This window comes from Channa argus, chromosome 5, assembly GCF_033026475.1.
Source record: "Channa argus isolate prfri chromosome 5, Channa argus male v1.0, whole genome shotgun sequence".
NCBI classification, from domain to species: Eukaryota; Metazoa; Chordata; class Actinopteri; order Anabantiformes; family Channidae; genus Channa; species Channa argus.
Genome location: NC_090201.1, coordinates 15,380,767 through 15,397,345, shown reverse-complemented (window position 1 = coordinate 15,397,345; position 16,579 = coordinate 15,380,767). Strand labels below are relative to the sequence as shown.

General features: G+C 38.4%; 3 protein-coding genes across 16 annotated transcripts in view; 1 reads left to right on the top strand and 2 right to left on the bottom strand.

Annotated features, from left to right (window-relative positions):
• Positions 1 to 6,427, top strand: part of erc2 (ELKS/RAB6-interacting/CAST family member 2) — a 34,880-nt gene extending 28,453 nt beyond the window's left edge. For 8 of the 9 annotated variants that reach the window (XM_067503315.1, XM_067503322.1, XM_067503317.1 and 5 more), the window contains 5 exons: positions 51 to 198; positions 1,291 to 1,857; positions 2,246 to 2,314; positions 2,431 to 2,609; positions 2,725 to 6,427. In XM_067503315.1, coding sequence (XP_067359416.1) covers positions 51 to 198; positions 1,291 to 1,857; positions 2,246 to 2,272 — 742 coding nt within the window. In that variant the 3' untranslated portion in view covers positions 2,273 to 2,314; positions 2,431 to 2,609; positions 2,725 to 6,427. The remainder of the gene's footprint in view (positions 1 to 50; positions 199 to 1,290; positions 1,858 to 2,245; positions 2,315 to 2,430; positions 2,610 to 2,724) is intronic. The other variant, XM_067503316.1, reaches the window with a different exon arrangement.
• Positions 6,428 to 6,746: 319 nt separating this feature from the next.
• On the bottom strand, positions 6,747 to 9,651 carry LOC137127027 (protein disulfide isomerase Creld1). Of its 3 annotated transcripts, none has more exons than XM_067503336.1 (6): positions 9,506 to 9,651; positions 8,559 to 8,839; positions 8,374 to 8,457; positions 8,026 to 8,121; positions 7,775 to 7,915; positions 6,747 to 7,691 (listed from the first exon to the last, which is right to left on the bottom strand). In XM_067503336.1, exons 2-6 carry the CDS (start codon positions 8,737 to 8,739, stop codon positions 7,471 to 7,473), a joined length of 723 nt encoding a protein of 240 aa, XP_067359437.1. In that variant the 5' UTR covers positions 8,740 to 8,839; positions 9,506 to 9,651; the 3' UTR covers positions 6,747 to 7,470. The 3 variants fall into 3 exon arrangements, with proteins under 3 accessions (XP_067359437.1, XP_067359439.1, XP_067359438.1); XM_067503338.1 differs by having other exon boundaries at positions 8,559 to 8,719; XM_067503337.1 differs by having other exon boundaries at positions 8,559 to 8,771; positions 9,507 to 9,651.
• Positions 9,652 to 9,806: 155 nt separating this feature from the next.
• Positions 9,807 to 16,538, bottom strand: LOC137127026 (uncharacterized). Of its 4 annotated transcripts, none has more exons than XM_067503335.1 (16): positions 15,395 to 16,538; positions 14,810 to 15,154; positions 14,315 to 14,552; positions 13,799 to 13,902; positions 13,584 to 13,689; positions 13,448 to 13,489; positions 13,234 to 13,349; positions 12,711 to 12,767; positions 12,571 to 12,631; positions 12,260 to 12,474; positions 11,931 to 11,984; positions 11,801 to 11,846; positions 11,618 to 11,713; positions 11,417 to 11,448; positions 11,221 to 11,259; positions 11,053 to 11,131 (listed from the first exon to the last, which is right to left on the bottom strand). In XM_067503335.1, the coding sequence occupies exons 2-14, from the start codon at positions 14,915 to 14,917 to the stop codon at positions 11,426 to 11,428; spliced, it is 1,266 nt and encodes a 421-aa protein (XP_067359436.1). In that variant the 5' UTR covers positions 14,918 to 15,154; positions 15,395 to 16,538; the 3' UTR covers positions 11,053 to 11,131; positions 11,221 to 11,259; positions 11,417 to 11,425. The 4 variants fall into 4 exon arrangements, with proteins under 4 accessions (XP_067359433.1, XP_067359434.1, XP_067359436.1 ...); XM_067503334.1 differs by having other exon boundaries at positions 11,054 to 11,131; positions 11,417 to 11,523; XM_067503332.1 differs by lacking the exon at positions 11,417 to 11,448 and having other exon boundaries at positions 9,807 to 11,131.
• Between the last annotated feature and the right edge of the window lie 41 nt (positions 16,539 to 16,579).

Here is a 16,579-nt window from a genome sequence, read left to right as displayed (position 1 = left end):
TTTTATATAATATGAGTGCTGATGCCTTGATGTTGTTTTTTCTTCTTCAGACAACAAGCTTTGCTGGCAGCCATCAGTGAGAAAGATGCTAATATTGCACTGCTGGAACTGTCTGCCTCTAATAAAAAGAAGACCCAGGAAGAAGTGCTGGCCCTCAAGAGGGAGCGAGACAAATTGATGCACCAGCTCAAACAACATGTTAGTACTGCAGCACAATGTCAAGGAAATGTCTTTTTGCGCTGTAGCTGGTTGCCAAGGTAACATTAATCAGCCTGAAAAATGCAGCTGAACATGGCAATCAGCCATTTCTCCCATTTAATCTACAGGGGTGATACATACACAGACACTGTTATTGCTAGCTTGGTTTTGGCTTTTTTGTGTAGTATTTCATCATTTTGCACTGCTAAGTTGCACTGAGAGCAGTTTTTACAGTACATGATGTGAGATTTAAATATGTTTGCATATTTAAGGGTGAACCTGTCCAATGCATAGCCTGTTAATGTAATATTCAAGATTTTTAAATACTAGGTCAAGACTTAAATATTTCCATCCAAGACTGACGTTAAGTCAAGGGACTTTTTTTGGCTAGAGTCTGACTCCAAGGCTCCATTTACATCCACAGTGTCTAAGTTATCTAAGTTAAGAAGTGACAATGCACTTTCTGTCATCTAACTGATGAAAAGAGAAACTCAGGATTTTGCAAACACAATTATTAGCTTTACTGAGAGGAAAATACGATAATAAGAACAATCCTAATTTCATGTTGCTAAAGTGAAATTGAAACTGCAACTGAAAGATGATAAGCTTAGTTTAGCAAAAATACTGGGAAGAATAGAATCGATAGGTAATGAACAGACTCAGACGGGTAGTTCTACCATGTACAGTGTAGTAACTGCCTTTAACCACAAGTTTGGATTTTTTAAAATTGCTTTTTTTTATTTATATATTAAGTTCATTACTGAGCTTTAGAGATGCCAGTACGTAGAAATACAGTATGTTACCTATGGTCAGAGAAAAACTAGCTATTTACACCTGTTTCTAGTCTTTATTATATTTTTAACAATCAGATACTAACTCTGGCAGAAATCGAATACATTTATTTCCCAAAATGGCTAACTACCAGCAGCTGTCTAAAGAACTGAAAACTATAAGCATCAGTGTCAATTAGATTGCTGTTGCACTGACTTGTTCTGTAATGAGTCTGTTTTATTTTCATGCCTCATTATGGAGAAATACTGTTGTTTTATTAACTGAAGATCATCATGCACTAACCAGTTCATATTTCTACAGACACAAAGCAGAATGAAGCTGATAGCTGACAACTATGAAGATGAGCAATATCATCCACACGGTCCACACCACCCGCAGCCTCAGCCTCCTCACGCTCAACCACAACCCCAGCCTCAGTACCCCCACCCTGCCCACACACAACAGACTCCATATCCACATGCCCCACACCCACAACATCCTCAGCACCCACAGGTTCCCCCACAACACCCACATGCACAGCAGCCACAACCACAGTACCCACACCCTCCTCACCCACAGCCTCACCCTCAACATCCCCAACCACCTCCTCAACTCCAACAGCACCCACGTCCCCCACAGCCCCAACACCTTCACCAACAGCACCCTCAGCACCCTACACAGCACCCACATGGGCATCCTCCCCCACAGCACCCTCACCCTCAGCACCCACATGGCCCTCTCCAACAAGGACCACACCCACAGCATCCACATCCTCAGCATCCTCAGCACCCTCACCTTGTTCAGCATCCACGTCACCCATCTCCTCATCATCGTGGAGGGCCAGCGCGAGGACCCCCACATGCTGGTCACCGCCCGTCCCAGGACCAGGTTAGATTTCTCCCCTTTGTCACTTGTGTTATAAAGTTCCCACCATTTCCCCAAATACACTGTTTGGGAAAATGTATTTATTTAGTCCTATTTTTTAATGTGATAATGCAAATCCACACGATTTTACGACATAGCTCTGTAAATTCTTTGCTGAACGCATCCCGTAGCAGAATACTTTAATGTTGCAAATTAATTTCTTAATTTCTTTCTTTGGCACTTATTTTTACTTTTAAACATGCTTGTGGCACTTATTTTTACTTTTAAACATGCTTGTTTTTCTGTCACACTACTTGCTGTGCCAGGGAGGTCTTTTGATCAACTGCTACTTCAATTTATGTCTTCTTTTCCTTCCTTACATTTCACTACTGCTGGCTTGTAAAACTGCCAGGATGATGAGGAGGGCATTTGGGCATAATCTTTGCTGTTGACAACCAAAGCTCTAATATTGTTTTGAAGGGTGAGATATATTTGAGAATTTTCTACTTTATAATTCCCTTCCCTTTCTGCTACAGTGTTTTTTTGTAAGTAACTAAAGAGCTGAATGACATCTGATATCTTTATCTTTCATGTCAGATGATTCAGTCACTGCTGGAGGAGCACAGCCATGCCATGATGTTGAAACACTACCCGACCAAACTTTTATTACCTCTGCCCAGTCAGTACTCAACAAATGGGACCTTTGTTTATTTTCCAAGGAAGAGGAGGGTGCACTCAGGTGTGCAGGCCATGCAGGGAGACTGACAGCTGAGCAGGTAATTTCACACACAGCATATCACAGCAATATCACAGCATACAAAAATGATTTATCAAGTTAATAAAATTTTGAACTGTGGCTTATTTCATGTTTTTCTTCATTTTGTGACCAAGGTGACCTAGAACCTCTTCTTTGTGTGAGCAGGAGCAGATGTCATCCACTACTTCTTTAAAAAATCCCAGATACAGAACTGAATTAGACAGAAAGAGGCAGATGTTAATGCTAACAGATGTGATCAACATGGCAGCCCTGCATTGGAGGTCTTACCGAGGTCACCTTATCTGTCTGTCATCTGATGAATGCTCCACCTCTTCAGACCAGCAACACCCTTTTGATCTTCCCAGCAGTGATCTCATGACTGTCTGCCACTCCAGTGTTAGTTTCACTCTTCCTTCCTCTTTTAAGTGGTTGAAGATCATGGTTTCCTTGCTGTCTGTTTCACCTGACTGACCCCCCCCCCCCACACACACACACACACACACACAACTGATTCTGTCACGTTTTCTTGAACCTCACTGCCCTGCTGAACCACCTGGTGGCATCTGACCTCTCTTTCTGGCTATCATAGCCATTAGAATGTCTCTTCTGTCCTTTTCATAATATGATCATGGTTATGTGCTATATTTTTGGCTGATGGTGAACTGATTTTCCCATTCAGCAGCATGATCCCCATATATTTAAATTAAATTCATTTTTTTGTTGTCAACTCTTGTTGGCTAAAGACAGAGCTTTGAGCTTTAGTCTTTCCCTGCAGAATTAAGTGAGTGATTGAGTTTCTCAGCTGCCTGAAAAGGGGCCTTCAGTTCTTGGGCTTGTTATAGGCTTAAAGCTGACGTTGTCATCAACTTTCTCTTCATCTTACCTCATTTTATTCAGAAGTAGTCAAAAAAAAAAAAAGAATCTATGCAGTTGTTAACGTAGAGTGAATGGGTTTTTATTTCCCCATCCTAACTTCAAATTTGCCAGTCAAACTGTAATTAACCTTCCAAAAAGAGTTGCCAAGAGAGTGGTCAGAAAACATTCATCAGATTATTCTTAGTTTCTGAGACTATGCACCTATGCACCTCCTCCGTGTTGTAGGATTTTTTACTAATGGTGCTTCTGCTGGTGCTCAAACAAAATGTTGTCAGAAGACCTGGTCAAAAGCATCTTTTTGTCCTTTTACAGTGGAGGGACTTGATCCCACAATGGGCTTCATAAACAACAGTAAAAGACTGCTTTGTACATATAATTTGACAACGGGGGCCTGTGAGAAAAAATCTCTTCAAGACCCACACAGAGGTAATTTCTCTGTATAATTACTGCTATGATAAATACCATTATAGGCTATGAAGTGGAGGCAAAGTGCAACAGATGTTTTCCCCTGCAGGTCTATTTGTATCACTGACACTCCAATCTCTGACCTACAGTATGCGCCTGCGCCCCTCTCCTTACATTCTTCCAGCAGTAGACTGTGTGACTTCCCCAAACATAGTGACTTGTTTTCTCCTTCTCAACAAGGTGGCCTGTGCCTCTTAAAACTGTACACATTTATGATAGATATGCATATATTATACATATAGAGAGAAATCTATAGAGTGTGTCTATATGTGCTCAGACATTGTTTCAAACTGACAAGATACTATATGATTTTTCCTCATGATTATTTTTCTAACTGGCTGGAGGTCAAAGAGATGTCTTATTTAGAATGTTGAGTGGTGTGATTTTCCTAATTGTGAGAAAACCCCTCATAAACAAATAACATTCCCTGTCTGAAAATACAGGACAGCCCAAAAAATAAAAAATAAATAAAAACTTAGAAGCAGATTATGGAAAATAGAGAAGTGTATCCAAATATATTTAGAGGTCTAGAGGAGATGACATTATTACATTCCTTTCTAAATGTGAAAACAACTCAGTTGAAGACCACTTGGCCTGTGGTAACAGCTAAGAACAAAAAAAGAAAAAAAAAGAAAATGAAATTTGCAGCTCACATAAGTAGCAATGAGATTATGTCTGCTGTGCTCAGCAGTCAGAAACTTGCACTTGTGAGTGAGGACTATCACTATTATCATCTAAGTGGAGGTTTGAGAGACTCTGTTGGGATGCATTTCTTTGGCGTGTTTGTCGTTGTCATTGTCTCGTGAACAGAAGTGATGTATGTGATTGTGACAGCTGATTAAGTTGAAAAAAACAACACACATTGATATAGTGGAAAACTGAATTAGACTGTTACCATACTCAATTTCTCTGCCTCCCTTCATGGTGCCTGTGTGTATTCCCTACTGTATATGGCCAAGTGTTGGTTGTTGTACAGAAATGTCTTTCCATGTCTCCATCTTCCACAAGCTGAAGTGATCCATGCATCATCTTTCACATGTCTGCTCCCTACATGATCCTTTACAGCTCCTGTCACTGAAAAGAATCCACAGATTGTGTGAAATTTTGGTGTTTGTGTTTACAAATGTTAAGAGAAAGGTCCTGATTTGCATTAGAAAATAAACAAACATAACAAAACATGAAATGAAAATGCAAACAGGCAGAGTGATAATCCTCTCACTTCACCATCAGGGGGGCGGAGTAGCCAACAAATCCTCCATTTTCAGGTCCTTATCTACTGAATACTTGAAGTAGGGGGTTCTCCTACCATGAAAATAGCATTTTTGATTTACATGGTAGAAACATGGAACATTCAATTGTGTCCATGCATGCTGATTTTTAAATAATGTGCCAATGAAAATTGATGATGTAAGGATAATCTCCTGTTCTCTATGCAGAGCGTATTCTCAACATTGTGTCAAAAAAGTTTAGGAGACACAGAGGCTGGGGCTGGTTTCCTAGGCTTAAGACTATGAGTCATACTAGTTGTCAATGACTCCACACTCAGTGTGAGGCATGAGTTAAACAGTCAAGTCTGCATCTGTGCCTAAAGGCAGCCACACAGAAAGATTTAAGGTGAAAGGCCTGTATATTCTTCTTCAGTAATTTTCATCGGGCCTTACATACATTGTCACGTTGCTGTTGTATAGTTTTTCTTTTGCTGTATGTTGCTGAAAACTTTGAATTAAATCACTGTGACCAATGCCAGAAAAATTTTGTTTGACAGAACAAATATTATGTTTACTTTTTTTATTCATTTTGTATTTAAGTTATCTTTATTTTTCCAATAGTTTTAGCTTATTAAATTGATAATGCCAGTTTGAGACTGTATAATTTGTATAAGTCAATGTTTTGAGCTGTACAGTAAAGACCTAGGAACAAGTAAAACATGAGTGTCCAGCATGCTGAATGATTACTTGTGTGAACATGAGCAAATCTCTCATGAAGCATCATTCCTCATACATTAATTGCATCTGCATCGTGCATTGTGACGGTGTGATGTTGTGTTTGAGAGTGATGTGTGTCTCACTTACTGTGTCCCCTTAGTAGACAGCCTGTGCAGTTTTGTGAGAGTGCAGCATGTTTTGGGGTTTGCCAGTGTAAATGTTTTCAGAACAGAAAGGTGTGTGTGTGTGTGTGTTTGTGTGCGCGTGCAGCTGCATTCATTGTTTTTTTTTTGGGTATGTCTGTTATTAAGTAGGTGAGTGTGTATTACAAATGCAAAGAAAAAAGCTATTTAAAAAATCCTTATCAAGAAGACTTCCCTAAAAAAAGTGAGAATGAGTAAAAGTTCTGAATGAAGCATGGATACTCTGTAATGTTTTCTGTTTTTTTAAACCCAAGAGGCTGTCCTCAGTGCCCTAGTTTGCTATTGTATGTGCTGTATCAGAATATTACTATTGAGTGTTGGCCAGCTTGTTTATATCCATCAAATAAAGGCAATTTTCTTTCTGTCTCTGTTTTTGATTTTCTACTACAAATTTGAGTTAACCTTGGAAGTGGATCTACCACTTAAATGCACGGCATATGTTATATAGTGCAAACAAGTACACAGGAAATTAAAATATATGATTCAAAACCATTACCATACGGTTATTCATAACTAGGTTTTGCAAAACACAATTAGTATGAATTTTAGTGTGGTTAGAATATCAGTAACTTTGCTAACTCTGTAACTTCCCAAAGTTACTATCCGAAAGTTCAATTTTGTATGTTTATGATACTTATATGTATTGTTTTTCTCTACTTTCATTAGGTATTAAAAAATAATTCTGCATTTTAGCATTCTGTAACACTTTATTGGAACAAAAGTTGAAAAATGTATCATTAACAACAGCAGCACACTGCAACGTGTTAAAGAGGGATATGATTGATAACCTCTCAAGTAGAGCAATAAAGTATATACATAGGTACTTACTGTACCTATGTATAAATTCATACATTTAAGGTATTGTTTATCAAGTTACAATTGGCTGGGTGTAAATGCCAGAACTAAGTACCTGCTTACACTCAAAAACTTAACTGAGGCATGATGTGTCTGATTTGCAAAAGAGAAACAGAATGTGTTTACCTATGTTAAATGATTCATTCTTGATCGTTGTATTACTACAAAATGTTGAAAACTGTATTTAAAAAATTGTGTTTACTTGATTGGACCAGGTGCAGAATGCATGAACCTTCTTATTCTTTTAAATGTTTGAAAATATCATGATCTACTCCATATGAAACAATATATGCAGTACATGTTATCCACAGGAAAAACACTGGCTATACAGAAAGAAGCTGTAGGGACACAGAAAAATGTTCCGAATTTCATTAAACACCCTCCACATTATGAAAGAAGGGGTGATCTTCTCTGTTGTAGGTGCTGAGAGAAATTTAGGACTAACTATATTGTGCCTGTCCTAAAGCCTAACGTTTTATAGTGAATCAGGCTGTTAAACGTATTTTCTTCAGATATGTGTGACATGAATTTGTGCATCTGCCAAATCTTCTGAGCTTTAACGTCCTTTTAGGATGTTATCTAACAGACGGTCTCCCCTGTCAGAAAGCCAGTACCCTGCCATGGCTGCTACTGCGCCCATGAATATAGATGTGTAGACCAAATCTCCCTTAGCTGCCAGTGTGGCCAGAGCGCAAAGCACCACCCCAAAGAACATCTGCTGCAGCACCTCCACCTCATCATCCTGGATATCTTCAAACAGACCTTTTTCCTGAACACCTGCAGGGGAAGATAGCAGTGTGACTGGCTGCAGTCAGGTTTGGTGTCAGTGTGTACATCCTTCTGCGTGTCATCAGACTCACTAGGCTTCTGCATCTTCACACAAGCACCGTCTTTACGAATAAAACCCTCAGCGCAGTCGCAGCGGAAAGAGCCTTCTGTGTTGGTGCAAATCTCATCGAGACCAAGACAGGCAAGTACCCTGTCACTGCATTCATCTACATCTGAGCAAAGGAAAGAGAGGCATATAATGCAATGCTCTCAGATACTTGTAGATTACTGCTGCTGAGAAGAATTTGTACAATAAATGACATTTTCTTCACTCTTTTATTACCCAAACACTTTGAACCTATCAGTCTGTACCCAGAGGCACATTTTCTGCAGCGTGCTGGTCCACCACCCATACAGCCCACACAGGCTGGGTCACAGTCTGAGGAAAGAGTGTCCATAGAATATCCTTTAATTACAGGCCTTCATACAGCTAAAGATTTGCTGCCCTCCTCTAATGATTTGGCCAAAATGAGCAAAGAGAAGAGTTTCCCTTGAGAATTTATCACACTTTTACAACATTTTTATGACTATGTACAGTACTTTTTATTTACTTAATTTAATTATAATTTGATTATAGAATAATATATAGAAAAACATAGTGTGCCTTTGAGACCTGTTGTAAGCCACTGACCTCTGCACTCAAAGGAACCCTCTGTATTAAAGCAGTAACTGTTGGAAGGACATTTTCCCAGCTCTGTGCCACACTCGTCAATGTCTATGAAACAGATCAAATGCATAGACAGTACAACGATTCAATTATTTGTGTGTGTATATATATGATTACAAGAATCACACACAAATCTCTGGATACAATACCTACACAGACGTTTTTATGGAGTGTCCATCCTGCTCTGCATTTCCCACACTGGTCCTTTTCTGGTCCTGAACACTTACTGCAGTTATCTGGACAGCTGTGCATCTGGACAGCCAACAGACAACACAGCCAAGCAGCCTGCAGCAGGTTCCTGTGAAGCATTCTTACTCCCATCCGCCGCATCCGGTCGTGATGATAAAGTTGTTTATGTTGTCCAAAATATCACATCCAGAAATGTTATGTTTAGTAGATGAAAACATAATATCATAACAGGAACAGAATTCTGTCAAAATAAGTATTGGAAAATTTTTACACCATCACCTTTGGGACGGTACTAATATGTACACATAGTTTGGTTTATATCTCCTCATAACTTGAGTTCGAGCATAAATAAGTAGTAGCTGATGTACTATGCCACTTTCACATGTTTGCTCGTTTGTTAATAATTTCGATGATGCTAGTTTAAATAACTTCACTAAATCTGAAGGTCAAACATAAAACTGGATTTCACTACATTTATCAACAGCCACGGTAAATAAATCATACCCTATTTTTAAGTGCGATATGGCGTGTTATTAAGATATGAAATGTATCGCAGAACATGGACTCAATAAAAATACTTCCTAAAAGCTTATAATTTAAAGTCCTTTTCTATTATGAGTCCTTAAAATTTCCCATTTCCGTTGTTTTACGGAACCGAATAATAAACTGCAATACTATGAAATTATAAAATATATTATGTAAGTGTAAACCTATTGTGATAGCCCTTTTGTTCCTATTTGTTAGTTTTTTGCTACATTTTATGGACGTTCATCTGCTTTTTATTGTGCTTTAATGACATGTACAGAATACACGATGTCGGGTCACATTCTCAAATATCAGTTCATAGTAAATCTTCTTGAAGGACTCAACAAGTATTAAATTTGACCGAGCTGATGCTTTTCTTTACCTCCTTCCAGCGTGTCGACTCTTTGCTGTATCTTCTTAGTAAAGTTTTAACGCATTCACTCCGGCCGAGACATGCTTTACCACACTCTACGCTTCACACAACCTTCCCACTATTTTCTATCTGATTAAAAACTCTAACCTAAACATCCCGTGCAAGCGGAGCACGTTTGAGTACTAGGACACCGCCCCTTCGCGACGGATTATATCCTTTATCAAACACTCCTCTGTGACGGAATCGAACCAATCAGATCCAGTGCTCTGCAGCGCAGGACGGCCAATCACAAGTCAAGATCACCCACGTGCACATATAAGCATGTTTATTTATAGGTACGTGTGTAAAGATATAATTACTTTGTAGGATTTCTGCATCTTAAAGGATAATTTCTTCATTTATTCTATGGTCAACAAATCAAATAAAACAAAAAACAAAACAAACAATGAATCCTTTCTTTGATAACCTCAGCCCTGATGTAACGCATTCCTCTGTGCTATATATCCTCACTGTAGTCCAAAATAACTAGAAAGACATCGATGAGCCACGTCCTTGCACTGGTTAATATATTCCTTCATTACTGCACAATAAATATTTATTTTGAGTCAATCATACACTGTTCTACTACAGCAAGTACACACTAGTGCACCTAACCCACCTAAACAAATGCAATACTGTTCCATCAATTAGCCACAACATTGGTACCACCTGTTGGTGTTAATGCTTGGCTGACAGGAGTCAGGGTGGGCACTCATAGGCATTGAGCACTACATTTTTCTGTCTTACAAATACGTTAAATACTATAAAAAGAGGAAATAAATTATAGATGGAATAACACTTTGTTGTCATTTGGTGTTGGTTGTTAACAGTAACAAGAACAATATAAATAGTTGCCATCTTTTTAAAGTGTCGAATATAACTTGGATGAACATGTCCTTCATTTGCACATTCACGGTTGCTGTAAGAACTTTGTCTCCATGTTTATCTCAACTCCAATATTCTTCAATGGTGATTTCTTCTGCTGTTCTGGTCCCTTTTTAGTCTTTACTCTCCATCTGTCTGAGACAGCCCATTTCCAACCTGTGCATGTTCTTCCAGCAACATTTGATGTCCTCCATTTCCCTCCCATAGTTAGCTCAGCTAGGAAAGCTTGAGTCTGAGAGGGATGCTGGAAAAGTGGCAGCCCCCGAAGAAGCTTTGGTAAATTCCAGATACTGCTCATTTGGGAGAGAAGCGTCACCAGCAGAAAACGTTCTTGAGCTCTCCCTAGTTGCTTGTCGGCTTGTACAATGTGCAGGGTGGCCGTGAACACATCAGAATAGGGTGAGCATATCTGAGTAGGACCATTGTCTTCCCTTTTTGACGTGATAATATCTGTTTGCTGATGGGCCCACTCCTCTGTTTTGTTCAAGGCAGTGTGGTTCAGAAAGAGCACAACTCGGCTGTTTGGCTCCAGCAGCTGGGAGTGCAACCATAGCAGTGGCCCCCAGGTGCACTGCTCCTTTCTGCTCCACTGGTCCACAGATACACTGAAGCCCTGGTCTCGGAGCTGAGAGCCGAACCGACAAATTAACTCTGAAACACCATCATCCACATCTGGGGGACTCACCAACACCACATGACCCTTTCTTGCACCTTTAGACAGACAAAACAAGAATAAATGTGAGATGGTTTGGCTTGTTCCATTATTATTTTATCTTTAAGGAAAAGGAAAGAAAACTCACTCTTTACAAATACACAGTGGTTCCAGCTCCACACCCATTCTATAAAAGTTAAAATTATGAGTAAATATACATAAAGCATTAGCAAAAATATGCAAGAAGAAAATGCCAATCAAGTGCCATGAAAAAGGAAAGTTCTTTTTTTGAGTAATATGCACATAAACATTTATTACCTTCTATTTGCCATTTATTTACTTACATTAACTACTTATTTAGTAACTAAGACTTGGTCTATGAAGAAAATGAAAGAAATCTTTGTCGGAAGTGGTTGCAATTTATGTAGGAGATTCATGTTATCTCGTGAGTCTGTTAACAATTGCCAGGAAGAAATTAGACACGTCTGTATTTACATCATGTACTTTAGGTTGATAAATTAAAGAAAACAGTAAATAAAACTTACTCTTGACATACTGATGAAGGAAATAAAATACGAGGGCTGTCATGCAAATCAGCAGCAAAACACTGACAACCAGGAGACTCCAGCGCCACCTGTCATCTGCAAATAGTATATACAAAGCTTAAGTAAAAGGTTCTGTAGATCAGTATATTATTACCCAGTCATCAAATAAATGTTCAGACTTACTCTTATTAAAACAGAAGGGCCCCAGCTCATGTCCCTGTACTGTGACCTGCATGAATGGATTAACATGAATGAGTTCTTCAGTTTCACTAATTTACACTGTGTAACTCACTGGCTGAAGAGAATTTGTTACCATCACACATGATGAGGGCTGGAGATTGATGTCTTCAAACACCCCTTTGTTCTCCTAAAGTGAATACAGTTGTGTTTCTCATTAGTTTAATAAACATGCTGAGCAGTCATGTTTCCTCAAACTTACAAAACTAAAATATAGTTTCCAGTGACACAAAACCTGTAAAACACTGAAAACTTGGGGATAATGTGTACAGAATTTTCCAGGGGACAATATTACATTTTAATATTTTTTACAAGTTCAGTTTAAGGGTTGATTTCAAAGCACGTACTGGTAAACAGGAGAAAGAATTTAAATGAGGGGTACAAGGCCTAGTACGGTTTTCTTACCCATAGTCCTTTGCTGTTTTGTCTCCATTTGGCCTTTATTTGTTGTCGGAAGCCCATTATCTCCCTGCAACCATTCTCTCTGTGACAGGGCCACACTTCAGCATCCAGCCTGCAGGGGGCAGACAGGTTCCACAACAGCATTGTGCCGTGGCTGTTCATTTGACCATGGCCTACAGACACTGACACATTCTGCCATATGCTCCTTTGGAAGTCATCTGCAAAAGACACACAGGAAACATCAGCATAGTGTACCAGTGGTAAACTCCTCACCCTGTAAAGTGGGACTAAAGAGGGACTTTAAGACTTCTCACCGTTGTTTATGAAGGGGCAACTTAGAGAGTGCACAGGTCTTTCTTCATCCTCATACCATACCTAAAAACCCACAGGCATGTCAATCACATTTATACAGGAGACAGCACTATTGATATCTTATAAGTTTAAGTGGTGGTACCTGGAAACACATGCAGGGAACAACAGAATAGAGCGGGACGGTCATCCTATTCAATTTCTGTAAAGTAACATATCAGGGAGAATTATATGGCAGTATGTGACATATAACTGTCAAACTGTCAAATCAACTATGCAATTATCGCACATTATTCTAGATAATGAGTAAAAATGTAAAATCTGGAAAAATCTTATGTCAGTATGTGATATGGCTTGAGCCATCAAGCTTAGAATGTCCACTGGAACCAATAGCTCAGTATGAATTTAATAAGGCCTCGGATGGTATATGACAAATATAGTCTATATTTAAACATATAAAATGTTACTGGTCCTGAAAGCATTTTGTTACATGTTGGAAGAGACAGGGATGCCAAGTTAAGTTAACTGAACTACTTTCTCCAAATGGCATGACTTTTACTTTTAACTGAGGATTAGTACTAAAACATCTGTACTCTTCTTTCTCCTCTGCACTAAACACAAATAGCAATTTGTAAGTTCCACCAAATTTCAGCAATGATGATACTGACCTGACATGTTCCATTCTTCTCATACTGCACACACAGTGATTGGCGCTTATTACTCTCAGCAAACTTCAAATCCACATTGTTTGTCTTGTTGTTAATTACAGCATTGATCCTGGGCGCTAAAAAGAAAAGATGTCTAAGTGGTTATTTCCCTAAAAGATAAATGTACAGTACAGATGAAAAATGAACACGTGTTACGTATGGATTTAGTTTTTACCACGGCAGTTTTCTACACGTTCTTGAAACTCCTGGCGACACACTGATAACAGAGTGAAACTATGTCAGAACCAGTTGCATACCTGTTGAATGAGTTCAACATGTGTGTTATATTTAGAGCTCTGTTAAAACTTTACCTTCAGCTAGCGAAGGAGCGACAACGTGTTGAAGTAAATGTGTTGATTTAACAAACACTTGGCTGCTGAATGAAACTCCGATTGGATTAAAAATCACCATGGACATCTGTAAAAGTCGTACATACAGTTTATAAGAGATATTTACTGGAAGAGAGGATACAGCATACAACTACTGACAGCATATCTTAGATTACAGTAGATGAACTCTACAGCACCTTTGTCGTATTTTCCTGAGAAAGAGCTGTAGGATTGATTGTAAACTCCACGTTTTTGCATGTGGGCAGTAGAATAGGTGCTTGGTAACACACTGTCACAGATGCTGTTGTAACAGAGAACACACAACAGTAATGGTAAATTTAAATTACAGAGAATTACTTTCTGTAAAACTCACATCCAAAAACAAACTTCAGGCACATTACCAGAGTAGAGTAAACTTTATCATACAGTACAGTCCTACATAATGAACATTGTCCTTCCCAGAATAATTTCCATGTTTGCTCATTCATTCTTCCAGGAATGCTTACCCAACATCCCACAACGCACTCATCTTCTGTCGCAATCAAATCTTGGATAGTGTTCAAAACAGTTTCTGCTTACTATATAACTACACTGCTGCATATAATTTCTAAGAGTAATTGTTCATTGTGATGGGTTTTCCGAAACAAGCAAGTTTAAAGTCTCTGCAAATTCTTTAACAGATATTGATATGCGTGCATAGCCTTAGATTATACCTTTTGGATTTTCTTTTTGGATTTTTGGAGTCTCATCAGAGCCAGAGTAGCCTTCATCCTCCAAGTCTTTATCCAGATCGATAGCAATCTCTATGTCTATCACCAGACACAGTGTACACAACATAATGCTGTCATTGCAGCAGAGTTTGACATACGGTGACAGGGTTTGGATTTCCACAGCCTCCGTTTCTTCTTTACCAAAAGAAATGACATCTTCCATCATGCATTCAGAGAGACCCTTAAAGGAGGGAAACATTGATAAGGAATGCTTTCTAGGTGAATGGAATTGAATAGCAAATATTTGTTTGATAGATGGCTGTAAACCTTTGTTTACATATGATTACAGATTTAAAAATAAAACTGTTAATCAGTGAATGGGGAAATTAGAATGCCGGCTACACTAGTGATGAAAGGAAATTAACTAAAATCTGTCAACAAAACTGTTTGTAATATACTGCATGACAGGAAATGATTGTTTGTAGTGCATCAACTTACCGGCAAGCAAATGACTTCATGGCTATCAGATTCAGAAAACTCCAACTGACAAGTTGTCATTTGTAGAATCACAGAAACCAACCACCAGAATGACCATCCCGGAAACATTTTGCTCCGAGCGTCTTACAGCATTTTTCGGGGCATACAAGATCTTTTACCAGAAGTCACATGAAATCTTTGTTAAACAAGTCCAGGCTCTTTCTCCCCTTTATGACATTCAGCTGGAAATTAACTTAATAATGCAGTGTCTTAGGAGAAACCATACACTGGTTCGGTGAGAAGTAAATTGAGGCAAACTAAGAGTGCAGCTGTAGATGTTGCCCATGTTTCTCCTTTGTTTATAGCCTGAAGGAGAAGAAACATAAATGAATGCAGGTATTGGTTTTCTGTGCTTTAAATATAACTTGATAACAGTTTTCAGGTGTAAGACTAACTTTATTTGTCAAGGTCACATATCACTTCATATTGTCTATGTAAAACAATAAAATCAAGGTACAGTACTATGAAATAAACAGAATGAAAAATACAATTACACTCAACATTGTATTAAATTAATTTCATAGAAATATCATCAGGGTTACTTACTGTAGCTTACTGAAGAGCATGTTTCTTCTGATACACACCTTTACACACCTTCACACCTTGTCGGAGTAGCGTAGAAATGGTTGAGTCATATGAAAATTGCACCATTTAACACGTCACTGGCCTTCTCAGGAGATGCCCCTCCCTCTCTCTTGTACCCTTTTTGTTTGTCTGTTTCAGATTTAATCTTAGTAGAGTCTCTTATCATGCACATAATCCTGCTCTGAATTTCTTGTTACAGTATAACCAGCTCAACCTAGATGGGTCAGAGTCCACAGCTAGTTTCTAAAATCTAAACAAAACCATATCTTAAGCAGTTTTATACTCAGAGCTTCATTTAAACAATTACTTCTGTTGGAAACAGTTTGTTATATAATCTTTGTTTTGGCCTGTTCTTTTGATGAAAATTCCTCCTTTGACAGTTCCCAGTAAATTGCACTTTGACAAACAAGTTAGTCACCTGGGAGTTCACATACCTTTGACCTGCAATAATAATAGAGATCATTTAGGGAGGACGATCAGAGCTGTAACACAATGACACATAGCTCACACAGCAGTTCAACTGGTTTGACAACATATTGTTAAACAAAATAAAAAAAAAACCTTTTCTGGCCGCTGAAATTTGTTCCCGCCAGACTAAAAGAAAAACAAGACCTATCTATTGTTTACTTTGTAAACTGATGTTGCAGAGCAATAGCAGAAGTGGGCAGTGCATTTACTTAAACAAATACTTTGTTCTGTTGTAAGTGTATGTGTGAGAGAGATATTTGTACTGAAATATTTCATTTAACAAAGAATTTAACAAGCTTATTTAGCCATTTAACCAACTGTTACTGAATGCTTAAGTTAGTATGATCTAGTGGTTATGTTGTTCAAATAACTGGCTGTGCCAAATAAACAAATAGAGCAAAAATGGAGTTTGGCTATACTTACAGTAAGTTAAAATATTACAGTATGTAAATAGTACAATGGTATTCCTCTATTTACTTTCACTTCTGATTACTATTGTGGATAGAAATGTATGAAGAAGTTCAATTTCATGTGCTTTATGTATGTTAATGGAATCATGTTTACCATATTATCTGTAAATAACATTTGTAAAAATTGAAGTATAGTATTTGTACTGGTTACTAAATGATAAAGTAAGTTTATGTTGTGCACGGTTGCTATGATGTGTCACTACACAGA

Coding starts and splice junctions, on each gene's coding strand:
- LOC137127027 (XM_067503336.1), bottom strand. CDS start 8,739: ATGCGGCGGATGGGAGTAAGAATGCTTCACAGGAACCTGCTGCAGGCT. Junction 8,122..8,373: donor GGGTTCCTTTGAGTGCAGAG/GTCAGTGGCTTA, acceptor CTCTTTCCTCAG/ACTGTGACCCAGCCTGTGTG. Junction 7,916..8,025: donor GATAGGTTCAAAGTGTTTGG/GTAATAAAAGAG, acceptor TCCTTTGCTCAG/ATGTAGATGAATGCAGTGAC.
- LOC137127026 (XM_067503332.1), bottom strand. CDS start 14,917: ATGTTTCCGGGATGGTCATTCTGGTGGTTGGTTTCTGTGATTCTACAA. Junction 14,553..14,809: donor ATGAAGTCATTTGCTTGCCG/GTAAGTTGATGC, acceptor CCCTCCTTTAAG/GGTCTCTCTGAATGCATGAT. Junction 11,132..11,220: donor CCACTGTGTATTTGTAAAGA/GTGAGTTTTCTT, acceptor GTCTGTCTAAAG/GTGCAAGAAAGGGTCATGTG.